This window comes from Labeo rohita, chromosome 18 (genome assembly GCF_022985175.1).
Source record: "Labeo rohita strain BAU-BD-2019 chromosome 18, IGBB_LRoh.1.0, whole genome shotgun sequence".
NCBI lineage: Eukaryota > Metazoa > Chordata > Actinopteri > Cypriniformes > Cyprinidae > Labeo > Labeo rohita.
Genome location: NC_066886.1, coordinates 11,566,492 through 11,594,134, shown reverse-complemented (window position 1 = coordinate 11,594,134; position 27,643 = coordinate 11,566,492). Strand labels below are relative to the sequence as shown.

At 35.9% G+C, this 27,643-nt stretch overlaps 1 protein-coding gene and 1 long non-coding RNA gene across 2 annotated transcripts in view; both read right to left on the bottom strand.

Annotated features, from left to right (window-relative positions):
* The window catches only part of LOC127180431 (uncharacterized), a 106,736-nt gene extending 87,343 nt beyond the window's left edge, over positions 1 to 19,393 (bottom strand). Inside the window, exon 1 of the long non-coding RNA XR_007829642.1 lies at positions 19,138 to 19,393. This is a non-coding gene — a long non-coding RNA (uncharacterized LOC127180431). The remainder of the gene's footprint in view (positions 1 to 19,137) is intronic.
* Positions 19,394 to 22,242: 2,849 nt separating this feature from the next.
* Positions 22,243 to 27,226, bottom strand: cbln1 (cerebellin 1 precursor). The gene is made up of 3 exons (XM_051134321.1): positions 26,650 to 27,226; positions 26,077 to 26,196; positions 22,243 to 23,338 (listed from the first exon to the last, which is right to left on the bottom strand). Exons 1-3 carry the CDS (start codon positions 26,902 to 26,904, stop codon positions 23,141 to 23,143), a joined length of 573 nt encoding a protein of 190 aa, XP_050990278.1. The 5' UTR covers positions 26,905 to 27,226; the 3' UTR covers positions 22,243 to 23,140.
* Between the last annotated feature and the right edge of the window lie 417 nt (positions 27,227 to 27,643).

The window sequence follows — 27,643 nt, the reverse complement described above, 5'->3', positions numbered from 1 at the left end:
TTCATTCTCATATTGTATTTTGAGAAAATCTTGGAATATGTGTTCTCTCCCCAAATTTGTCACTACCAAAACACAGTAATAATAATTTAATTACAATGGTTATATTGACCTATTAAGATTTTGCTTGCATCTATATTGTAAACACACAGACAATATTTCAATGTAATTTATGAGATTTTTTGTATTTTGAATCCAATTTTTCTTTGTAAAAGGCAAAAGCTGATCATACTGATTTTAAAGTTAAGGATTCATTAGTTTGAATATACATTGATCCAAAAACTATCATAACATCTTAGTTGATAATTCAGTATACTTTATTTTTGACAAAACATCATATGTTTTGGTAGTAATGGCACATTTTTCAATAGTGACAGTAATGCTTTGGTAGCAACCACATCACATTACAGAATTTTAACCCACATACCAAAATACAAAAAACGACTAAAAAGTTGTTTATTTCCTGCAAATGATGAGGATTATGTGTTCCCTTTTGTCACTACCGAAATAATGATGACATGTTTTGGTAGTGACAATTTTAGATACTTTTGAACTTAGCTCAAAGACGCTAAACAGCACATGGTTATCTAGCACAGTTCTGAACAGTGGTATATATATAAAAACTAAATGTTAATTGTGCTTAATTGCAGAAAAAAGGTGTTTGGTAAGTTGAAATTTAGGGGTTAGCATTTGGGACAGACACTTCCCAAGTGAAAGTACCTAATAAATGATTATTTTATAAATATTAGGCTTACTAATATTTAAAATATTATTGTGGGTTTCAATAGATAATAGAATTAACTTAAAAAGATTTTATTTAAATGCTTTTTAAATGTGTTTTTTGGTTGTGGGACAGCAGTTTCCACCAATTCTGTAGAATGGCCCTTATACATTGTCTTGGCGCGGTTGAAACACTGATTGAGCGATTACACGAGACAGGATATGGATTTCGGTAAGTTGTACTCTTTCTTTTAACAATTCTTTGGATGTTTATTCATGTTTATTTTATGTTGAAACTGGTATTAAATGGATACCACATATAGGTTACGTTGCCACTTCTCTTGAACTGATGTGGTGCTACAGCGATCTGTCACTCCACAGTAAACAGTGTCAAAACAGCATTTGTAGTTTGAATACTGTATATCATATTAAAAGCAACAAAGCTTTTTGAGATATATTGGATGGGAGGTGCTCTACAATGTTCATTAACTGAAAACAAGCTTGACTAACTGATTTGTGGGATTTCATAATCAAATTTGTTTTGTAAAAATGAGAATCAATTAAAAATAGAGAAATCAATCTTTTTTACTCTGCCCTAATTACTAAATTACTAAAAAAAAATTAATACACAAGACACTAACCAAAAATTTCTGTCCCAATTCAACAACTACCGTCCCATTCAGGAATACTCTCCTTAAGTTATAAATTAGCTTCATTCATTGTAATTCATTCCCTGCCTTTGGTTCAGTGTATGAGCTTGGTTAACGGTCTCTACAGGATATCTTGCTGTTATTAAAGATGAAAACCTCTCTAGGGAGGAATCTGCTCTTAAGCCATCATGCAGTGCTGAAGGAGTGTGAACACAAGGCCAAGACCACGCAGCTCTGAACAGATTATCCCTCTACACCTTTCAATCTATTCCACACCTCCATCTCTTCCATTTACGCCATTCTCTGGAGGACTGGTCTTTAAATAAATGAGATTCAATCAATCAGAGATGATATATGCAATGCATTTATAATGTTAGCTTACACATGAGGACAGAGAGACTTCTATGGGGGAATCATGTCCTAGAACGCCACTACAAAAGGATGTTTTGCATAAGATTTCGGCCTTGAAGGAATAGGAATTGTTTACTCAAAAATGAAAAGGGTGAGTAAATGATAACAGAATTATGTCATTTCAAACCTGTATGACTTTTTTTTTTCTGCCGAACACATTACATCTTTTGAATGTTGGTACATCTTTATTTAATATTGACATCCACTGCACTATGAAAACAATTTGTTGAGTCAACTTAAAATAATTTGTTACCTGGCTGCCTTAAAATTTTAAGTTCAGTCAACTTGAAATGTTAAGTACTAAGTGACAACTTAGATATTTGAGTTCATTCAACTTAAATTTTAAGGCAGCTGGGTAACAAGTCCAGCTTTTAAGTTCAAGAAACATTTTTTGTTTAGTCAATTTAAATATCTAAGATGTCACAAGTTGACTAAACTTATCTGAGTTGACTGAACTTAAAACTTTAAGGCAGCAAGGTAACAAATTAGTTTGTTGACTCAACAAATTGTGTTTTTTTTTTGTTTGTTTTTTACAGTGTGTGCACTAAAACATTTTAATTTATGTTTCACAGAAGAAAGAAAAACATGCAGGTTGGAGGGTAAGCACATTCCATTTTTGGCTCACAAACTGCTTGACCAACAAGCACCTTTTGTTTACAGTTTGGTGACAATGGCAATTTCATTGGGTTGGGATTACACACTTACACGTTTGTAACTGGAAAGGACAGGGCACAGGTGCAGGGAATGTTCCAAATTATGGTTGGCAAGCCCTGCGACAAGCGAGAATGAGCCACAACATCTGTCTCTGCTGCTCGGCATCCGGCTGATCAGAAGTCAATTATAAAAACGTTAGCACCCCTGCAACGGTAAATCGCCCTCCATTAGGAATAATCATTGCTCAACGCTTGTGTGTGTGGTACTAATTTAGTTTTGAGAGTGTGCTTTGAGATGGGAACGGGGGTGAAGTGACAGAGAAAGAAGGAGAGCGAGAGAGATTGCTTTAAGCAGTAATTTTCAATAGTCTTGATGGAATCACGTGAACCAAAACATTGACAATGCATGCAAACCTGCAGATCTGCCTTCTGTCTCTCATTACATTACTGCCTTAAAAAAAGGGGAGGAGAGTTGGGCTCTGTGCAGCATCGCCCATCTGACAGCCCACAAAAGAAAACATATTTAGATTGAATTAAACTGACAGCCCCTTGACATAAGAACTGATTTACAGAGGACAAGATATCACAGCTCAACCCCCCCAGAATAGAGACTTTAAAGGAAAGCGCCCAGCGAAGACAGACAGGAATATGCTGTTCAAAGATTGGATTTTCTTTTTTTATATCTACAAAGGAACATGCATACTCAAACACACACACAAGCGCTTCCTCGCATTCTCTCACACACACACCCCGTCCATGATCAGGTTGCAAGCGTTGTGAGAAAATGAGAAGGGCTGTCAGTCAAACACAGAAATGATGCGGGATCTGTCAGGCCTGCATATACTCAGAAATTGATTGGCAAAACTTTCATAGGGAAAAACTATAGCAAACCTTTGCCGAGCTTCTCATCTCAAGACCTTGTGAGAATGACTGTGGAGAGATATTGTGATCAGAGATTTGCGGGGAAAAGGACAGTGCACTAAAACGGTTAGTGCATTGACTCGTGACCACAGAAACACCACAGCCTTGGACAGAGAGAATCTACTGCCAGCATTGTGACACGATCCAACTTCTATGATCTATGTAGAAGTTATATATATATATATATATATATATATATATATATATATATATATATATATATATATATATATATATATATATATATATATAGCCAATCTACACTGAAATACCCACAGATATATATACTCAAAGTATTTAAATCTCTCATGCACTGTAGTAAAAAAAAAAAAAAAAAATGGTATAATTAATTCAAATATATTATTTAATATTAATACAGAAAAAACATAAATATATAAACAAATATATATATATACACACACATACATACACACATGTATATATACACACACATACACACAAACACACACACTGCAACAGTTTTTGAAGAGTAAGAATTTTAATGCTTTTTAAAGTCAAAACAGTAACATTCTGAAATATTTTTACTATTTAAAATTCTTTATTTTAAAGGTATTTTAAAATGTAATTTATTCCGGTGATTTCAAAGCTAAAATTCCTTCAGAAATTATTCTAACATTCTGATTTGCTGCTCAAAAAAATATTTATGATTATTATTATGTTGAAAACAACTGAGTTTTTTCAGGTTACTTTGATGAATAGAAAGTTCTGAAGAACAGCACTTATCTGAAACAGATATCTTTTGTAACATTATTAGTGTCTTTATCATCACTTTTGATCCATTTAAAGCATCCTTGCAAAAAAAAAAAAAAAAAGTATTAATTTCACTATACTTGAACGGTATAGTGTACAATGTACAAAAGCTGTTTACTTCATATAAATGCTGATGTTTGGAGCTTTCTATTCATAAAGTAATAAATATAAAAATAACAATAATACAACTACTAATATTAAATGGTTCTTGAACTGCTAATCAGCTTATTAGAATGATTTCTGAAGGATCATGAAAATTTCGGTTTGATCAGAGGAATAAATTACATTTTAAACTATACTGAAATAATAAGCAGTTATTTTAAACAGTAAAAATATCTCACAGTATTACTCCTTTTCTTGTGTTTTGGATCAAATAAATGCAGGCTTGGTAAGCAGAAAAGAATTCTTTAAAAAAAAACATTAAAACTCTTACTGTTCAAAAACTTTTGACTGGTAATGTACATTTTTTAATTTTAGCAGAGTAATTAAAAACAAATAAATTAAAGAACAAACACACATAAATAAATATAGAAATTCAAATAAACCATAAACACCACCACATTATGATTACATTATGATATAATAAAATAATATTTTAAATTATTATTAAAACTAAATGATATTCCTCTAAGTACGTTTGCACTGAAGGAAATTTGTGTGTGCCAGAAAAGCATGTTGATTTAGTCAGCATTACCTACAGAGAAACTGAAAATGGCATAAACACATGCTGCGTGGGACAATAAAAAGAAAAGTAAACAAACAACAACAACAAAAAAATCAACAGTTTTTATGCCCAGGACCCACAATCTCTTAATCCGTCTATACTTTTCTCAGAACGGCAAGCCTCCATCTTCAGGGCCACAGACAATAGAGCGCCAATCAATAGAGCTGACATTGAAATGCAAGCAAACAGATTGAAGGTAAAGGATGCCATGGCAACAGGCATTACTGAGTCTCTAACTCGAAGGACAGTTCCATCAAAATGACTTCATTAGACAGTCTAACACTTTTATTTGCATGCATTTAATCCACACACACAAAAAACTAATCCACCGCAATGAACATACTACTTAAAGTTGACAAAACAGCATTTGCATGTAGATTTCGGAAAATTATCTTAAAATGAACTATTATATTTACACTGTCAGGTTATTATAAATGTAAAAAAAAATACAGAAAAAGAGAAATCTGACTGCAAAATCTCAGAACAAATTAAATGACATTTCAAAATAAAATAGGTATTAACAACAGGCTTTAAAGATCATGTTTATGTCCTAAAGAGAATTTATAACGTCCTCTGACAGCTCCGAGTGCATTTCAAATCCTGTTTTTGAACTGTTTACTCCAAACACAGTTGACCCACCTGGTGGCTTTTTCATTCCCATTTTTCCTGCACTTAAACAGCATGTTCCTGACACCTTTGAAAAACAAACCACACCGCTTTCACCTGGAGAGCTTACATTAGATAGGGCATCATTTAAAAAAAAAAAGCAGCATATTATCTGACCCTGGGAGAGGAAGCAGGAAGTCTGTGCCGTGTGTGTGTGTGTTGGGAGGGGTGTACTCTGGGGGGGGCTCTCTGCACTCGAGATGTGGAGATATGGAACGAGGCATTAATTGAGCTGCCTGCAGAGGGGAATAGCATAAGGAAGAGCTCATTAAAACTGATTATTAAAGAAACAAGCAGAGCAGCAGTGCTCAAGCATGGCCAAAACACTCAGACAGAGGGGAAACAGCTTGCGCCGTTCTGCCATGAGGACATAACTTACACTAAATACGGAGCAAAAAGTCACACACTGAAGAGGGTAGTCCAAATACATGCACACAAACAGCAAGTCAAATTAACTGTGAAATATCGTGTGTATTAGACAAACCTTCTGTGACAGAAATGAGTCTTAATTGCAATTAAGCTCAAACATACAGAAAAGCCACAGATTTAAAGTATAGAGGAAGCTTTTTCATTTCAGATGGTGCATATGCACTTCAGCTAACTGAAATTCAGTTCACATTAAACATTTCAGCTAATAAAGACACTAGCCTATTGAACCTATGTCTAGTTGTATTGCAAAGCTTTTGCCCTGTTTCTTAGCTCAACTGGCAAAAATGCTAATATTTCATACTGCATATCTAGCAGTGAGCCTTTAAAGTATGTGCCTGCACTTTTCAAAACTGAACCTCAGTGGTGAGGAACCAAACTAATTACAATTTAAAAATAAATATTTAGAAAAAGTTTCTCAAAATAGAGAGCAAGTTTCTTTCTAGGATTTTTTCCCATATTTTAATTTCCTAGTGTTATTTATATACATTTTTTAAGCTAAGGTTAACAGACTTCTGTTTTGTTTTGTTATTTTACCTTTACCTTCAAGGTAACTTTTAAAATGTAATATGTTACAGATTACAAATTACCCTATTTAAAATGTAAAAAGTAGTGCAACTATTTCAATTACTTTAAATAATGTAACTGATTACATTTGATTACTTTTTGATTATAAAAGTTTTTTAATAAACTGTTGATCATTTTCAAACATTTAAACAAGGCAGGTTTTACAGTCAGACTTTCAAAATCCTTCATCATTTGAATTCAGATTATAATTATTTAATTTCGAAGTACCACAAAATCAGACTTTTTTACTTTGAGATTGAAGGTTAAATACAGATTTAAAATCATAAGATATAGTTTAATAGATATGATACTGTTTTGAAATCAAATCTTTGCATGACAGGAAACCCTGGCATCTAACAATGCTTTGGGAAAAAAGTTAATTAAAAAAAAATAATGCATATTCACAAAGCCAAATAGGAAATAAAAGTTATCAAATAAACGTGTCCGATTTGGAGTTCTAAACTTCTGAAACATTAGCGTCTCATATTTTCAATGCAATTTTGGAAAGAAAACAATTAATTCATATGTAACCCTCTTTTTTAATCGTTAAAATTGTAATAAATTACTGTAATTCAGTTACACTTTTTTTCTCAGTAACTGCAACTAGTTACAGTTACATTTATTTTGTAATTAAATTACATAATTCCGTTACATGTGACTAGTTACTACCCAACACTGTTTACCTTGTTAATTTGTTATGAGAATTTACATCAAAATGCGGCACTATAAGACAAATTACATTACATGTTAAATATAGGGCTGTCAATTTAACACTTCAATTTAATGTGATTCATTTTAAAGGAAATATAATAAACGGAATGGGATTAATCATGCCCCACCTGGCTCAGATAAAATGAAACAGCCAAAAACATTAAATTACAGTACACATGTAAATAGTTCAACAATTAAATAGCACAGATGGAATGCAAAAACACGTCCTATGAAAACAGCATTTTGAACAAACTGATAAGTTTGGAAGCAAAATGGATTACTGTGGTCCGTATAGGTCAATGATGGACTAATGTTATGAAAATAAAACACAACACAGAACATTTTGTATTGACTTCAAAGGCACTTATTTAAATGATATACTATTTTTTAATGATTTGTATTTAATTATTTTAAATTAAGGATTTTCTCAGAAAATATTGAGATTAAATTTCAAGCATTTAATCAATTTAAAAACAAATACTTTTAATCAATCAGCTGTGCTAGTTTAATATGATACTTTTTTGGCATAAAATTCAGCAGATTTACACAGATATGAATGGTTATCTCAAGTGACCAATTGCCCAAATATGCAACTCCTTTAATATCACGCAACGAGAGCACAAAGTAAAACACTTACATAGCACTTCAGTTGAACACCTTGAGTCTTAACAGCAAAATCTCCAGATCGTCCTTTCCACTCTAATTAGGTTGCAGCACTCCATCCCCTGCTGGTACCAACAGACAGCGGATTTACATGTCCATACAATTTATGACATAAAAATCAAATCACTGAGCTAGAGCTGAAAGGTCTGCAGGAGCTAATATCATGGGACTTTGAACCTTAAAGGAGAAGTCCACTTCCAAAACAAAGATTCACATATAATGTACTCAGCCCCTTGTCATCCAAGATGTTCATGTCTTTCTTGGTGCCCCGATTTTGAACTTCCAAAATGCAGTTTAAATGTGGCTTCAAACGATCCCAAATGCAGCTGTAAATGAACCCAGCCTAGGAAGAAGGGTCTTATCTAGCAGATCGATTGGTTATTTTCATTAAAAAAAAAAAAAACAATTTAAATATTTTTTAATCTTAAATGCTCGTCTTTTGGAAGTGGACTTCTCCTTTAAGATTCATTCTACCTGTACAAAATTGCTGAAAGGGGCAACATGGTAGGAGAATAGTTGGGAAATCTTATCACATTGCTTTGAAACCACCATGGAACGAGACATGGTAGAATCTGGTGCAGAATGAGGGAGAATATAACATTGATGATGTGACAGAGGAAGCAGAGCTGCAGTTGAGTGCCTGAGAAATCGGCTCCCTCCACAGCTCTAGTCTGTGCTCTGCTCTTCTCTGTGACATGCCACAATAGGGTTCCTTTATCAGATAAAACAGCTGACTAATCTGCTAATAGTCAGTGTGTGTGTTAGTGTGTGTGTGTGTGTGTGTGTGTTTGAGAGAAAGAGACAGACAGCAAGAGGGCACAGAGGAGCATTTCTTTGAGTTTGTGATTCTGTGTATTCAATCCAGTGCCCTCTGTGCCATTACTCACTTCCTGTTCCAGAAGCACAAAATCTTTTTCCATACACTACAAATGAAAACACAGGACACTCACACTAGCCTGAGGAGAGAAAAGACAAAATATGGTTGAAAATGAGTAACTCTTATTTGTGAGTTAGGTTGGTCAGTTTGGATGGTCATTGATTTACATGGGGATATGCACAAACATTTAACATCAAAATTTAGAGTGTGTGTTTTTTTTAACCAAAGTTGTGGTCTTTCAGTCATTTAATTCCCATCCAAATCATTCATATCATCCAGAAGCATGAGATCGGTAAGTGAATGGCCTTGTGGTGCCATCACAGAGAGGCACAAAATCACTTTTCAGAACATTTTTGTTGTGCCAAACTTTTCTATGAAATTGTTATCATTTTAAACACAAAGTAAGTCATATTGAAAACATTAGGTTGCTTTTAGCCTTATGCTGGTTTTGGTTCATTTGCCGGCAATGAAACTAAGTAAGTAAATAATGAAATAAATTAGCACGATAATATTGTGTATCAGCGATCTCACAGGCTGACGATAGGACGATATGAAAATTAAGCATATCGGCCAACACTAGCGCCAATGTTTTTTGAGACATGCAAAGGTCCTCATAGATATTTACGGCACTTTGGACAAAGACAGCATAATTTTCAAGTCAATAGGACTAATGGTGCGTTTCCACTATAGCGCCAAATCTGCGCTCAGTTCCGCTGGCCTCTGAAAACAATGTTTACACCCTGTTTGCGTTTCATCTTCACAAACTAAACGCTTTATTGGCACCATCTATGTACAACCTAAAATTCAAAATGATGAAACGTAGCCTATAGAGACAGCCTTAAATAAAACACATGACTTTTTCAACACCAAGTGATTTCAGCTCAGTAATCGCCTGGTTGTCGCCCAGCGTTTTTCACTCGATATTTGCATAAAGTCTAGGAATGCCCAATCTTTTTGGACGCTCTCAATCCTTACTCTGTGCCGCGTTCAATCCCATAATGCACCGAGCGAGTATTTAGGCTCAACTTCCATAGGAATGCGTTAAAAATGCTCGTTCTGCTGAGTCTGCTACGTGCCAGTGGAAAAGCACCATAATGGATGCATAGTTGTAGCCGTTTTTTGTTTTTTTTCCTGTTATAGCGCCACCAAGTGGCCAAACTCCACTTTTTTTCCCTGTGACCTCAGATTGAGCTCTTACATGCCTTTTCAGAGTTTGGCAAAAATCTCTCTTTCCGTTCAAGAGTTACAGGCGTTTTAATAAAAGCGAATCCACCACCTACAAATGTTTTGGCATCCCATCGTGATTCTTTTTTTATATATTTATATAAAATTATTGATATTCACTCTCTTTCTGTACTGGTTTGGTTCCAATCGGGTGAAAACCCTAGGAATGGTTTGCAAAAGTATTTTCTCAAAAAAAAAAAAAAAAAAAAAATACTAGCATTTCTACTTTGGACAGTGCCTGAAAATTACTGCATTTAAAGAACTACAGACTACACATGGCACAATACAAGCTTTATTTTCTCACTCATTTATCCCAGTTCATGGGTTTTACTAATTAACTCTAGTAAATGGGTATAACACTTCTGCCACAGGGGACCTTAGCAGGCCCCCTCATCACAGAACCCAGGACAACATAGCTTGCATTATTTGACAAGACTATTAGCAATTTTCTCATCATAATACTTAACAGACTATTATGAGAGATGTTCCTGATGTTCCATGACATATTTAAGGACAGCATCCCTCCCTAAATTCCATTCACGGTCACAGTGGCACACAAACTCAAGTTGCTATTACTGTGGACAGAGCTTAAACACAATACAGCTCATAATGGTCGGTGCCAAGGACTGAGGTGGGCTGAAAAAAAAAGGTAAGGAGGAGAGGACATGTGGCGAGGTGACACAAAGAAGAATGCCACGTATAGATGTCAGCCCCTCCCTCACTCCCCCCCAGTCTTTCAGATCTCCATCCCCCTGTCTCTCGGTGGAAAAGGTTACTAAATGTCACTAGAGAAGTTTTCATCATCTTCAATGGCTGCGGGGACCAAGGTATGTGAGAGATGGAACGGATTGTACTGGCACGTGTGAGAATGGAGAAGTCGGTGTCACCGCAACTAGACGGCTAATGTTCACAATCCTCTTTTCACAGGCACAAGGGGGGAAATGAAATCAGTTACCTGAGGCTCAGACTGAGCACTGTTGAAGAAGAACACTTTCAGAGCTCTAAGTTCTCTTAATAATACATGGTTACTCCACACACAAGCCTTGTTGGGTCACTAAAACAAACAACGCTCATTGTCATTATGATAATAGTAATACCAGTAAGTTATTAATTTTTATTATTTAACTATCCACATTTTTCTTCCAGTATGAGCAGGCGTGGTCATTTGTAAATTTTATGGGTCTGGCTTCTGGTCTCATCCATGTCCAGCTATTTTTAGTTGTAAAAACACTTTTAACTGCACTTTGTTATTCTTCTCGCTATTTTCTGTAGTAGGTAATGATCTGCAAGTCTCACTAATAGGCTAACTTCCGCATTGAAGAAAAAGGTGGACAAATGACTAATAATAAAAATGGAGCGTCTGTAAGTGCAAATAGCCTGCCTTGTTGGCAGAGGCTAATAACACTAACTCCTCCCACAAACGTGTGGTTGGGCTGCACATTTTTGATGCAGTCGACCCGAGTTCGAATCCGACTTTTCGTAAACTCATTCTTCTGCTTTTTGTGTAACTCATTGTTCTCAGTTTTCATATCACTTATTTTCAATAAAATGAAGGAAATAATCAAAAACTGTAAAATAAAGTGCCTCATGGGGGCTTATCGGTTACACTTAGGGGTAGATGTAAGGAGGGCTTTACTGTACCAAGGCAGCATACTATAATGTACTACATATTATAATGTACTACAATACTGAGGTACAAATATCCACCACTTGTAAGTAGTATAAACAGAATCTAACTAATATTATTATAAAGAAAATACTGAAAATACTTGTATTCTATTTACACCATATATATTACTATTTGCACTTAGTGCAAATAGCATATTGCTAGGAAAATGGTATTTTCCCTTAGTATTAATAGCATCTATTACTATTTGCACTTAGTACAAACAGCCGCTACCTCATAAAAATCTATAATACTGTATTAATTAAAAAAATAATTATATTAATAGCGACAGTCTACAATGAAATTTCTTACTAGTATTTTAACACGAAAAGTACTATATGCTTATCAGTAATGGCTAGAATTTTAGAATTGATGCACAATCAACTTTAAGTAAGCAGTAGATGATGGCAAAAATAATCTCAGTGAAAGAATAGACAAAACAAGAGTGTACAATTAAATATCCTATACTGGCAAATATAAATCCAATATAGTTTGATACAATAGATTATAAATAATACAATAAATAATAATAAAAATAATAATCAGTGTTATTTTAATATTAATGAGAGGCTATTATAGTTTTTATTAACACTTTGAATTTTTGAATTTTGAAATGCCGCCTTGGCAACTATCTTATATAAAAAAAATTATAATTTTATACCTATATATTAACAAATGAAAACAATTTGTTATGGTTTTAGTTTACTATAATAACCTTAATAATGAAAATATTTAATAATGAAAAACTGCATCCCCAATCATCATGTTAAACGTGGTGCCAAAAAGCTACTGAGATTTGAGCTTTCAGAATAACATAATTTGCTTGAAAGCAGTTCATCTGCAATTAAAGCGATAGAGAATTAAATTCACTTCAAATGACTGCGTCAGATCGTAACCCTCTTGAAACAACGAGAAACATTACGTTCGAGCCCCACTTTCCTCTTATCCGCCCCTCTGTGCTGCTTTCTGCGGCGTAATTAGGACTTATCTAAAATACTTAGGCAGTCATACAATTATTCTCCTCTCTCCACATAAATTTCCCTCCCTCCAAGGTCCTGCATCCATATTTGATGACTTGTAGATTTGCAGCCCTTTATAGTAATGACAAACTTGAGCCTGGTGACAGTTTAAGGGCTGCTAAAGAGCTCTTAGAAACGCGTCAGGAAATAAATGTAATATTCCAGCGCTCTGTGTTTTCGCTCCAGTCGAAACCAAGCCATTCCTCCCAATTATGGCACCACTCAGCCAAATCGTGCTCTTTGAATCCACACTCCCTTTCTTATTCTCACCAACTCATTCTGACATCTACAGACAGACAATCAGAAAACAAAAAACACAATGCAGCACAGAGCAAATGATGATACATTTTTGTGAAATGCAGATGTTTGGTAACAGCTCAACTCACACTTTTGTTTCTTAAGTGTGGTAGATGGCAGACTAGGTGTACGCATTTAAAATGGGCCTAATTTGATAAAAGAGATAATTGCATTTTTTGTTTGTAAACAGAAAACACATTAACCTGCTAAAGTGAGTACAACAGGACTCGGATAAACGCGCTGTAGCTAAATGAAGCGCACATAAACTAATTATGAGCATGATTAAAACCTCTCTCTCTCTTTCTCTCAGTTTAAGCATGCCGGCGTTGTTTATGGGAAGGGGATTAATTTGCACAATGATATCATTCGCACAGATAATTTGTGACACTAACATTCAATTGTTCCCCATTAACGTAATAGGCCTTCTCGCCCACAAGTTGTAGAAGGCAAAAATAACATACTAAGAGACACTGAACATCACTCAGATTGTTATAAGACTACTGAAAAAAGAATTCTGAATCCCTCCTGACATAACATAATATAACATGACAATTTAAAATTGCTGTCTTTTCATACATATGCAGCACCAAGACAAAACTGACGTATTTTCTAAATAATTGAAGACATAAGCGAACACCCAAGCACATTTTCGAAGACAGGTCTCCAACTGATCATCTGACTGACAGTGGAAAACGGTTAACACTTGAAGTGACATATTGCCTGGGTTTAAAAGGTGACACAATCTGCTGAAACATCACTTCCTAACATTTTAAATATTTAAAGTGTTTGGTGTTCAGTCATTTGACAATACCGTTAATATCCCTGCTGTTCACAATCTTATTTCCCCATGGAAAAATTTACAGAAACAATAAATCCCCAAATTCACTTCAAGCCATTAACCACATAATTCTTCAAGAAACGTTACAAATGTGTCCAACCCAGAAAATGTGTTTATATTTTATGACTCCGTTGCCTTTGATCAGTCATGCCAGTAAATAAATAAATTCAAAAACATTCCTTATACAAACAAAGGGTTTTGTGAAGGTCATAAGATCATCATCTTGGTAGCTTATGCAAGCTAGTGACAAACAAATATTACAAGTTCTTTAGTTCATATAATTTCAAAGTGACCTAGGCATCCATTTATTCCACAACATGTTATTTTTTAGGCATTTCTTTAAATATGTTTCCTGCCTATTCTAGGGTGGGACATACTGAATTAAAAATAGCCAATGTGATTTAATTATGAACCATTTTTCTAAACATTGTAAAATATAACTTGTTAAATTCATGGTAAAAGCTACATTTTATGGTTTACATGACCGAACTAGTACACCCAAAAATGAAAATCTGTCATTAATTACTCACCATCATGTTGTTCCAAGCCCGTAAGACCTCCGTTCATCTTCAAAACAAAAAATAAGATATTTTTGATTAAATCCGAGAGCTTTCTGACCCTGCATAGACAGCAAACCAACTGAAACGTTCCCAGACCCAAAAAGGTAGTAAGGACATCATTAAAATAGTCTATGTGACATCAGTGGTTCAACCTTAATTTTACGACGCTACGACAATACTTTTTGTGCTCAAAGAATATAAAAATAACGACTTTATTCAACAATTCTTCTCTTCCATGTCACCATTCACAGCAGATTCAGATTTCATCAAAAAGGTCTTAATTTGTGTTCAGAAGGTAAACGAAGCTCTTATTGTTTTGGAACGACATGAAGGTGAGTAATTAATGATAGAATTTTCATTTTTGGGTGAACTATCCCTTTAAATTTACGGGGAAAAATGTATATTTCATTAACGAATATAATGTTAATATTCCATTTAAAGGCATAAAATAATTTTGTACCTGTATAATACTGATAACTGTCATAATAATAGAGGCAAAAGAGACAAAATGATGAATTAGAGTTTTAGAGTCTTTCCGTAAGCTGAGATAATAATATATAAAATGTGCATGGTGTAATACGCAAAAACACAAAGCATGGTGAAATGAAACGAAAGATAACATAAAAACATAAAAGTCAAATGTTTGAAACTTATAAAAGAAAAAATTAACAAGAAAAATAAATATTTAAACAAAATATTATCAAATGTAAAGTGTCACGCAGGGACTGACCCTTTGCAAAAACGTGCATCTGACAAGCCGTGGCACTCTCACACCACATCTCATGTTTTCATGCAGTGAAAAATACATCGCAGAGTGAAGAGGAAACTGACAACTCACTGACAGTCAAGACAAAGCAGTTTACTTTTGATATGAGCTTTCAAATTTTCATCTCTTTCTCTTTTACTAGTTATAGCACAAAATAAACATGAATGAAAATTAGAAGGTATCTTGTTTCAACCACGGAAAAATGTCAATACAATACAATCATTTCAATACAAATTTTTTAATTTCAAGTCCACTGTTTTGTCGGATAAAAATGTCAGATTCTGCGTTATGATTGGTCAGACTGCCTGTCAATCAAACGCCCTGCGAAAGGTCAATTGAGGGCATGTCAGTTTAATTTTTGTTCACTATAAATTATACGATGGGGAGTTTTTTTAATCCAAAACCTACATTTAACAGTATTTTACTGTTTAAAGTTACATAATTTCCCCCTTACCATATATAGTAATAAACCTTTAAAAATGTTTAGTGTAGTCACAGTTGTGAACCATGATTTCCTACTTTGCTCCCCTGGTGGCAGGATGGTATTAGAGGGTGGGACACTGAGAATATCTGATCAGACAAATATTGTTCAGGACAAGCCACTATATTTTATTTGTTTTCCCACAAGAAAAACATTGCAGATTTCAAATGTGCTTATCTGATAAAGTGAATATCGATTCAATATTGAGGAGTACACTAACCTAAAAATGAACTGACAAGGACTAAAAACCACAAAAACCATTTTGATTTGATGGGATCAAGCAAAGTAATAGATTCAACTACAAGCAAACATCTTCAATCTTTCACACAAGTGAAATAAAGGAGGAAGAAACTGAAAATCCTGAAATGCATAATTCACCAAATGTCAAGATGTAGAGCTGAGATTAAACTATAAGGTGATTTAGTGAACACTTCAAAAAGCAAAAATGTCTCTTTTAAATAGCGTTGAGCTATATTCATGATCCGAGGATGATATACCACCACATAAGCAAGGTACAATTTACAGTCCACAGTCTCTATCTGTTACTGGATGTAGGCCAATTTTTTTTTTTACCAAGCACATTATTGGTCTGAAATACACAAACACCACTTCTCTAGATAAATAACACAGTAACATGAAATTAGAAGCAAAATACCCTGCACAGCATCAAGCGCTCATAAACCGAGACACCTGCAGCAGATGTTGATGATGCTGCATAATTATAAGCGTTGGTGTGACGTGAGCGCCTAACCCCGATAAAGCAGATAAAATGATGTCAACATCACTGTCACTCGTTTCTAAAGCACAAATCAAATTCAGCAGGCGGTTCATTTAATTTCAGAGGCCGTTATAATTACTCCACTCCTGTTCGAGCATCACAGTTAAAGTAAACATCAGTTAAAGTAAACATTCCTAATATGGTTCCTCATATGGCAATTAAAATTCAATCTGCAGTGTCTCACCGCTTTCCCTTTTAATTGCTGCTCTCTCTCACCTCAGTTTTTGCCTTTGCATTTAAAGAAATAACTACCACTGAGCCGTCCTCTAATTGCTTGTCACTGGGCATGGTTTTAGCAGCTATATTTTAAAATTGGCAAGGTTTACAAACATTGGGACAGAAAGACGTTGTCCTTTGCCAAGAGCCAGTGAAGAGTAATTTTGTGTCTGACAGAGAAGAAAGATACAGATTATGCTCAACTCATTTATTCAGTTATCAAGGCCTTCACTTATCTTGTGAGTTATATGATTTTTTTCTATAAAAGTACAAAATTTCACGAAATTACTACACAGCCCACAGTGTGTTAGATTAGAACTAGTGATGGCAAACGTGTGTGTACTGTGTGTAATTATTATGTATATATATATATATAAATACAAGCACATTCATGTACATATTTAAGAAATATTTACAAGTATATGTATTTATTATAATTTTTGTAGAATTTATATTACATATATATCCCTAATTAGAACCTGTCTGCTTACGTTTACAGGTGAATAAAGCAATACTGAATTAATTGAAACATAATACCATGCACATAATCAGAGTAAGCGTAAGTTAGTGCTGCACGATTAATCGCACGATATTGTGAGGCGCGCTTAGTCAATGTAGCTTGTCAGTGATTTACGGCTCTGTGTATTAATTGCTGCTCCAGCTGAACGCACGTGATGGAGCTTTACTACTAATCAAAGTACCAGCTTCATTGACTAAGCGCGCCTCACAGTATCGTGCGATTAATCGTGCAGCCCTAGCGTAAGTACAGTACTGTGGCACTATAGAAATGAATACCATTTTTTAAATAAAAGCGAAAATGCCATGAAATGTACTGAATATTGTTTGTAAATGGAAACTACTTTAGTGTGTGATCTCAAACAATTATAACCAAGTCCAATAAGAGGAGAAGATTGCATACAAAATTATAGAAAAAATTACTAAATTATTTTATTCAAAGGACAAATGTGAGCCAAAAAAACATCTTCAATTTGATATTTACCCAATAACATCTAATGAAATGGACTTAAAAATGCTTATCCACCCTATTCTTTAATGCAGAAGTAAGCCTATGGGCGAGACTTCCAGTTCATTAGCCACTAACGCGCAGTAAACTGTAAAACTGTTTGCATTACAAACCAGGGTGTTCATAATTAAGATAATACAATAAAATAATATAGTAAGACACACCAATTTGCAATATCAAGCAGTAAAACAGGCTGTTTCGTACAGCTAAAAATAACTGGACGTGGATGAAACTGGAAGCCAGACCCACACTTACGGTAAAAATAAGGTGGATGCACAGTAGCATAAAGCATTAATATGTATGGTACATATTACATTAGGAAGAATAATGTTAGGAAGAATATTTGTCAAAATTCTTTTACAAAAAAAAAAAAAAAAAATGTATAGAGGGTTTGCACTTGTATCAAGGTTTGGTCAGTTATCCAGATGCGCGGCCACATTGGAGATACTCGGATGAAAACCACAGCATCGATTGCACAGTTAATGTACTACTGAAGATGTTGTTCTGCTAATTAATGCTGTCTTAACCACAGAAAAAACATGTGGAAGCTGCTAAATCATATAGAGAAGGGCTTAGTAAGCAGGAAAGGGTGCAATATTATTACAAACTAAAGTTAATAGGTGGCAAAGATACATACTAGCAGTATTAATTAAGATATATTAGCCAAATATTTTACATACCTGACTTGAAATGATGAGAACAAACACAAATGTTGTCAAGATTCTTGCCCCAGAAATCCTGTTTTGCCAACCACAAACGTCTTTGTTCCTGAGACAGTTTTTTGCACTTTTATCCTTGATTTGTTAGAACTTTTGTCAGTGTATAGTGCTCCAAATATTTTTCCAAGTCCAATCGATTAGTACAGCACAAAATAATTGACAATAATTGACCAACAGCAATAATCAGCAAAATATGTGAGTTTTGTTTACATTCAGTGCCGCCAATATGACCGATTGATGACACGTCTTGAAAACACTATGTAACGTTAATGACATTTTTTTTTTTTTTTTTTTTGCAAAAAGAATTTTGACAGGTGTACGTTATTTGATATTGTCTTAAAATAATTTAGCAGGATTTTTCCTACAATTATGTGTGCCAGCGACTCCTTTTGCTGGATTTGGTTACACCTTTGACTCAGGTTGGACGCTCAAAACATGGTGGAACAGAAGAAAAATTAACATAAAACTTTAAAAACAAAGACAAAATTGCGAGTCATACTTCTATCCTTAGGTGGACATGAGCTTCAAATAAAAGGGCAAATAAGATCGCCAGCAAAACTCGCACTATAAACAAAATGGCGGTCAAACAATCTTCCAATCGATTACTGAAGTAAAACAACAGCGTTTAAACACGTTATAACGTAGCCATCGTTACGCCGCACAATTATTCAGTTTGGAGTCTTTTTAACAGTAACCTCTTCACTTTAACAAAAATCCACCTTGTTTTTTCTCCCTTCATGTAAGTGTAACCACCTCAATCTCCCCCTCTATCAATCTTAAACAGGAACTCACTTCCAGGAGAGACACCATATGGCTGTTTTTCGTCGTTATGGGCCGCTCTTGCGTCGCCGTAATGAGCGAAGACCGAGGTCTCCGGGAATCTAGTCAGAGCAGGAGAGATGGATGATGCGCCTTCCTCCAGTCAACGGACCAGACGCGCGCCCAGAGAGGAACCTGGCACGTGCCACAGCAGGGAACATTTGGCGCATATCTCGCGCGACCTTTAGGCTACCCCACTCCATAACACCGCGCTCACACGCCGACATAAATCCAGATGACTGACTTCATATTTTATCGGGTGACTTTTATTTTATGGCTGATTTAAGAGTCTAATAAATGTTGGTCAGTCGTATGAGTTGAGCGTGTAGTGCATCTTACTCAGATAAAGAGCAAGTTTATGCAGTAACAGCGAGTCTTAAAACCTACTAGGCTAAACCATATTTGATACGACTCGATTAACAATGCATATTTTTCAGAAAAAAAAGTATGTACAGCAGTTATCAAATATGCAGTTTTGGTGAGTAACTACTTACATATACGAGAATTACGTAATTTAATTACAAAATACAGGGTATGTTACAGTTATAATTTTTTTTTTAATTAAATTATAGTTACTTGTGAAAATAGTAACGATTACAAAGGGGGTTACATCATTTGATAACTGTTTTATTTTCTATTTGTTTTTATGTATATGTTTTATTTTTTAAGATTTTTTTTTCCCCCAAAGCATTGTTACATTGTTTCCTGACATCCTGTCATAGTTTGGCCTATGCAAAGATTTGATTTCAAAAATAGTATCATAGCTATTAAACTATATTTTATGATTTTAAATCAGCATTTAATCTCAGAACGTGCTAAATTCTAATTTTGTGGTCACTGTTTTAAGCATAAACTATTATAATGTTAATTCAAGTGATGAATGGACAAATTTTTAAAGTCTGACAGTAATCAGTCGTGAATCCTACTGTAAGGTTAACACAGCCTGGTTTAAATGTTTTAAAATGAGTAACATTTAAAATTAGAAATTTGTGACCCTGGACCACAAAGCCAGTCAGAAGTAGCACAGGTATATTTGTAGCAATAGCCAACAATCCATTGTATGGATTCAAAATGATAAATTTTTCTTTTATGCCAAAAATCATTAGGATATTAAGTGAAGATCATGTTCCATGAATATATTTTGTACATTTCCTACTGTAAATATATCAAAGGTTAATTTGATTAGTAATATGCATTGTATTTCGACAACTTTAAAGGTGAACTTCTAAATTCTCAGTATTTAGATTTTTTGCACCTTTAGATATCAGATTTTCAGTTTCAAAGATTTTCTTAGTTTCAAAAAATTGATCCTTATGACTGGTTTTGTGGTCCAGGGTTATATTTAGAAAAATAATCAAAATTTAATTAAATGTAATCAGTTAGATTACTTTAATAAAGTAATTGAAATAGTTACATGACTTATTACATTTTAAACAATGCAACTGTGATCTGTAACCTATTACATTTCCAAAGTAACCTTCCCAACACTGCAAATATGATACAACAGGCTTTTGAGGATTTATCTGTACAGCGTTGCATTATATGTTTTACTCCCTACACTAAAAACTACAGAGATTTTATGAGTGACAACTTATATTTATATGCAATGTCGTCACCTTAGAATTATAATGGTTCTATCTACAGACGTCTATGGAATAGCGAAAACTTTCAAATATCTTATAAGCGGATCAGAATGCAGATATTCTAATAATTTCAAGGCAACAATGTGTGCAATAGTCTATACTTAATGTTAATTTACATTATTTTTTAGCCATATAAAAAAATGCACAAAATATTTTTTTTTTTAGTTAATCATATATTTTTAATAATTTAGTTTTTTTGCTTTTCGAGTGTGAGCTTCATATTCTCAATTATACTATGGTATATGGGTATAAAACCCTGATGTTTCAAATAAGATACAAAACACCAGACATTCTTTTACATTTTCTAACTATATTTTTATGTCAGTGACTAAAATTCTAATGCCTCTGTTTAATATATAATGCAATAGTAAAACAAATAGTAAAGACTGAAATCAGAACTACACAAATTAAAAATACGCATTGCACTTCAGCATCAACATGCCATAATTACCGCTCAGCCTTAGTTAAATTTTTCTCGCTCTCTTTTCCCCTTCACTTCCCACATGCCCCTCAGCTCTCATTCCATAGTTCCGCTCAGACAAATGATAAGCGTGCAGACACTAATGAGTGGTTTTTAAACGGGCCTGTACTGTCTGGGCACAGGCCAGCAGAGACACTACAGCTCTTATGGTGCCGTGTTAACATTTCACAGCTCAACACTTGTCTATTCACCCTCTTCATATCCTCAGACCGGTGAGCACCGAAGCAGCAAGTTTTCTTGAGAGGGCCCTCAAATGCAGCATTATGTGAAGAGATAGCAGTATAATGTGCTGAGGTGAGCGTCGCCTGTCAGAACGCTCAACGCTGAGCTCTTGTTGCTATGTTGGAAGGGTAGGGTGAGGGTTCGTCTCTGGTTTCGTTTTTGTGTAATTATGCAAACACAAATACGACTCGATTTCAACTTTTCTGTCCAATTATGCATATTTTTAGTTTGGTTACAGCTCCTGTGCATTGTGCAGCTAAAATAAATATGGGATGATGGAGACTGTCGTCAAATGAAGCCAAGAATCACATAGATTAAAAATCCCTTTCATGGAATGAAATGCCTCAAGGACAAAGCAAAAGTATGAACCGAAAGAAAATAGTAGGAAAGATGTACACGCAACATGATTTTTGTGTAAACAGTGGGGTTTGCTTATTATGCAAGCGCTAATTTCCCCCCAGGAGCTCATTAGAGCCTTGAGTGCAGCAGAGAGAGGCCCCAATCACCCGGTAGAGAGAGAAAGAGACAGAGACAGGGAGAGAGACCAGCCAAGCATATCTACATCATGAGAGAGCACAATGAGAGTGTGTCATTGTGTCTCTGTGGCACTCGCACACACATAGAGCTTCGTCAGAAGTCATTTTAGTGAAATGATTTGTGTTTGCAGCTCTCTCAGACCTGTAGGCGACAGTCTTAAAATTTCAAAAGCACAGAATCAGATTAAGAAAAATAAAAAGTACCATTTAATTTTTATTGAATCAAAGAAAAAAAAACAATGGTTAATTGATTAAAAGGGAGGATTTTTGTCTGCTAAATATTCACATATATCTTACAATCAATGATAATAAAACTTTGTACTTTATAGTATTTCTGATATAGTTTCATCTTAGCCACATTTTTGACCGAAACAAAAACAAGAAGCATTGGTAGTTGGACAGCAGCCTGAAAATCCACACACAATCACTAAGTATTAACACTGAAATACAGAAATACAGAGAGTCGACCAGATTCAGTTAGGCGTTGAGTATATCGTAATCATATAGAAACTTTTTTATGTATTTATATATGTATATATCCAGTAAGCAGTCTTTTCGTGGGGATTCAGAGATCCTTCGGTCATGACAGAGCAAAGACGCCCTCTCAGAGACAAGAAAGGGTGAGCTGGAGGAAGCCAGAAAAGAAGGGAGCGACTGGACTGAGAGGAATGACAATGGCATTTGAGACTCACAGTATGGAGTACGTATGGAGAGAATATACAAAGATGTGACCTGTGTGAAATGGGGGTCTGGGCTGTTGAAGGACGATCCTTAAAGTGAGGGTGGATTGTGATGGGATTAGGAAGAGGGGGGAATTGGGGATCGGGAAGGGCTACGATCCTCGGTATGCTTTCTTTCCATATTATTTCAATTATCATAAGGATAATAAAAAAGTTTTGGCTGTCCAGAGCTGTAGTCAAGCAGCAGAGCAAAAGTGAGTGCGACTGAAAGCCTGCCACACTAAATTTTCTCTTCCTATATCTTTTCTTTACATTCTCGCTATCTTTCTATCTCTCATCCGCCCTCATATCCCTTCTATCTCCCACAAGCCGGCGAGCTAAAGAGCAATAGTCCCTCCGTGGCGTGCCCCTCCTCTACAGAGGGAAGACCAGGAAGCCGGAGAAGGTGGAGTACTTCCAGCCGCCCATCAGGTTGCCTCGCTCCAGCTTGAGGTAGGCGCGGTCACCCTTCTCCATTTGAATCAGTACGCCGTTACTGGCCGCTTCGCGTGTGACGTCCTGATCCCCGGCGAAGGCGGAGATCACCGGCCAGCCGTTGTGCATCAGGCTCACCTGTAACGTGGAAGCACATAGATTAGCTCGTCCAATCCCATTGGATTGCATATACAAAACCCCAACGGTCCAACTTGAGACTGTAATGTTATTAGTATAAATCAAAGCCTGTTTTATTCTTCTAACCAACAATGATATGCATAATCTATACATGTTTGTTCTCTTTCCTTTTGCACGCTGACAAGCCCCTTGATAATACAGTAGGCAGCTCTCTGTGATATCATAAAAGTTGATCAAAGCATTTATAGAGCTTTTGCCAGGGGAAATGAAAATGGCACATTGCTTTATTTGTGTCTTTTTCTCAATGCCAGCCATTCTCAGACCGAGCCAGAAGAGGGAAAACGACATTTGATACCGGGCAGAACTCTCAGTGAGCTCGCGATTATTGGAAATGCATCTTTGAATGTTGTGCGTGAACATCAGATACCCGAAATCAGATGCTATCATTATCAATATGCAAAAACGCTGTTACACAATGGGAAACCACTCTTACACAGAGATAAAAAGCAACAAAAGGCTCACCGCTAACAAACCCTCATCATGACTCAATGCATTTGTTCACAGAATGTCAAGTGAGAAAATCATCATGCACTCTATATGGTTTTTTACGGCTGACTTTCACCTTTCAAAAAACAAACCTCCAGCTTTGAGGTCCTGGAATTCTAATTCCATCCTCATTCTTTGAGTACATGTAAAACATACAAATGATCCACTGTATGGAAGAACGAGATTGTGAGATAATGCGAACGGATCTCAACACACAATTTAATGCTGCATTTAACAGAAGCGTCAGACAGCTTCCTGTCCAAATGACGCAGTGGAGTGATGGAGGACAACCCCCCTCTTTCTCTCTCTCTCTCTCTCTCTCTCTTTCTCAGTCCCTTTGCCTGTCATAATGGTTGGACACGAGCGACGACAAAATGTTTTTCCTCCTCCTTTGTCATATCCATTCACAGGGTCATTATTTTAGGTCAGAGAGTAATTTTCTTAATTACCGTCTGTCACATCTGTGGATTCAAAGAGAATTGTGCTCCACGAAATATGGGCAGTATATGTGCAATCAATATTCAAATGCATGGCTGTCTGCTGCTTCGTCTATTGAAAAGTGTTGCTTCAAGCTTTGCATGAGAAGAACTTTCTAAGACAATTCGCACCACATTGTCTGTGTCAGTATTCCCAAAGCTAACAAAATATGTTAACTAAATCATGTTTGTGAGTTTTATGATACAATTAACTTGTAATGAAAACAACTGACTTGAATTTTAAATAGACAATGTGATTACTTGATTTCGACACCAAAACTAGACCAGAATTTAAAAAGCTTTTGGCCATCAGACACCAATATTGTCTATAGGGATTTGACTATAGGGATATGACCAGAGGTTTTAAGCTGAAAGAAACAGCAGTAAAGTAGGCTAAGATATATTACACCCAATGCATGCAGTTCTGCTTCCCAACAATTCATTGAGATCCATAGAGCTACTGTGTGTTGCTGGATTATTTATGGAGCCTATCACTATGTGTGTGTGTGTGTGTGTGTATGTGTTTATCATATGTTCTGCATGCTAATAGAGAGGCCTGCTCCTCCCTCTCAGATCAACAGAGTGGAATTCATGTTTTCTTTGAAGTACTAAGTGTGAAGTGTACATAGAAGAACAAAGGAAATATTTATTCTATCAGCAAAACAAAGCATTTCACACATAGTCAGTTGTGCTACTCCAGCCAAAAATATGAAAGGAGTTGAGAACAACTTTGTTCATTAAAAAAAAAAAAGAAAAAAAAAAGTGGCACTTCAACAGATTGAAACAAAGGTTTATACTAAAATCTGTATTAAATCAGTTATAGTTCTGTGAAAGATAATATACTTTAAAAATTACAAATACATTTTATGTATGTTTTGGACACATTAATTAAGGACAATACTTTTATTTTAACACTGTTCTGTCCTCAAATATCTGGCATTTTACACTTAATGCACAGCACAACCGAATAGCCCATACTCTTCCTTTGCTACTCACCATTTTTTTTGTGCAAAATCATTGCATCTGATAATAAGGTGTAAATAAATATATCAAGTAGGAATATAATTCTTGTAATTACTGTGACCACCTTGCAAAAGCAGGCCCTCCAAAGCTAAACTATTCACGTGTTTTCTCTTGCATTATTTGTTTTAAATAATCTTAGCTGGATTAGAGCTTTAGTGTCGATATATGTTTAATCTCATTTTATATTTATTTGTGTGTGTCTCATACACAGCTGCAGCTCATTGTCTTCAATTAGTCAGTGTTTCAGTACATTTCAGTGATGAATGTGGTGTGATGTGTGCGATTTGACTTGCTTCTAACTCAGTCGCCGTTCACAGCGGAATAACGGGATGTAATTGTGAATCCTCTGAGACAAGACAGCGACTGCGCTTTAATTAGCCAAAGACACCCTACATATTTACGCATGTCATATATATATATATATATATATATATATATATATATATATATATATATAATTATTTATGCTGTGCAGACATGAGGCGAATCTTTCACGCGTTCTCTGTCCATGGTCCTGAACACGCGCCAGTCTTGTCTACTCGCCAAATTTTAAGCTGGTTGCTAATTGAGGGAATAAAAGAAAGGTTCCTCTCTAGACAGCTGAAAATTTTACATTTTCTCATAAACTTGAGTGTCCCACACGCACCACAGAACACTTTAGAGACGGGTGAGCATAAAGGTATGAGCACTTACCTGGATCGTTTGACGATTATACACTTTAACTACGTGGAAATTAAAACTGTATATCCCTTTGCGCGGGGCGAAGAAATTGCTCCTTTCCTCGTCGAAACTTCTACCAACGTTCACAAGTACCTAAAGAAGGATGCAGACATCATAATGGAAGTCAAATAATGCGTAATATCGCGTCTTTTCACTTTAAGTTTTGGCTCTTTAAGTTTTACAGTGGCAACTCGCTGGTACAAAGCAGCAAACCTTTTAAATCATTCAGTGATTCATTATATATACAAGAGCAGATGGAGAATAGTTTTATGACACGAAAAAGAAGTTCACGGCTATTAGATATAATTGAAAACCATTAGCCTGTAATTGACCTTTAACGAAGTGGAAGGGAATGTGACACCTCCCCAGACTACACATATCAGTTAAATCTTTAATTGCTGTGATATTTCTTTGATTTTGCGATCTAGTTTGTATTCGTAACCGTGACAAAAAATAATAAATCTTACAGCAATTCCCAACCGGCGAACGCGTAAAAAGTAAGATCAGACAAAAGAAGTGGCCATTTCCACAATGAAATGAATTTACCTGATCGAAGTAGATCACCATTGTTCGATTGCTCATCTCCGACGGCTCGTGGTTTGTGTTCCTCACCACGGAAAAAGCCACTTTGGCGCTTCCCGAGCGCACCGATATCCCAAGAGCCGTCCCAGTGGGATCCGAGGTGGGATTTGAGTCGCACACGACCAAGCATTTCCCCTCCAGTACGATGGGTTCCGTCTCGTTCTGTGCGTATGCATGGCACACGAACCACACTGCGCCTAGCACCAACGTCAACATCATGCCAACTTCACTCCGCACCTAACAGCAGTCTTCTCGCAAAGACACGGCGCGCTCAAATCCCAAACCAAAACCACTCCAAACCTGTAAAACGAAGTCCTTCCCAACAGTTCAAGTCAAAACTACAACAGTTTTTCCCCTCGTTCCCGTCTCAGTCCGTAATGGAAGAGCCGACGGAAAACGGATCAAGGCCCTTGCCGAGCTTGCGCGCAGTAGAATACATAGCGCGTGGGGTCCGTCTGCTCCAGCGCTCAATTATTGATATGTGAGATATTAGAAGTGAAACACAAAGGCTCGTGAGCGCAATCCTCCCGCCCTCCTCGCTCTCCCCTCCGGGCCCCCAATCAGCGCAGGAGACGCTCTTTACTTTTCCAATCCTTTGCCAAGCCAGTGCACGGACCGCCTCTTCTCGTGACAGCGCCAGTGGGGTCCCTCCCCTCAAAAGAAGTATCTTACAGGTGGACCCTACTCAGCAGACAGAAGGGGATGACACCCCGATCCTCGGAAAATGGGGGTGCATTATTCTGTCATCGTTCGAACGGACACAAGGACGCAATTTGCTCTTCCGTGCCACGTTAAATGTTACTCAAGATGAATGGATTGTCTCAGCGGAGGTTGTGTTCACGAACGCCGGGTGGAAGAAGTTCACAAAGTTGTTTTTTGCTCACGATCGGACACCTATTGCTGAGAAAAGGACACTTCAGGAGAGCAGTGATGATTAGACATTCTTCTGCAGATGGAT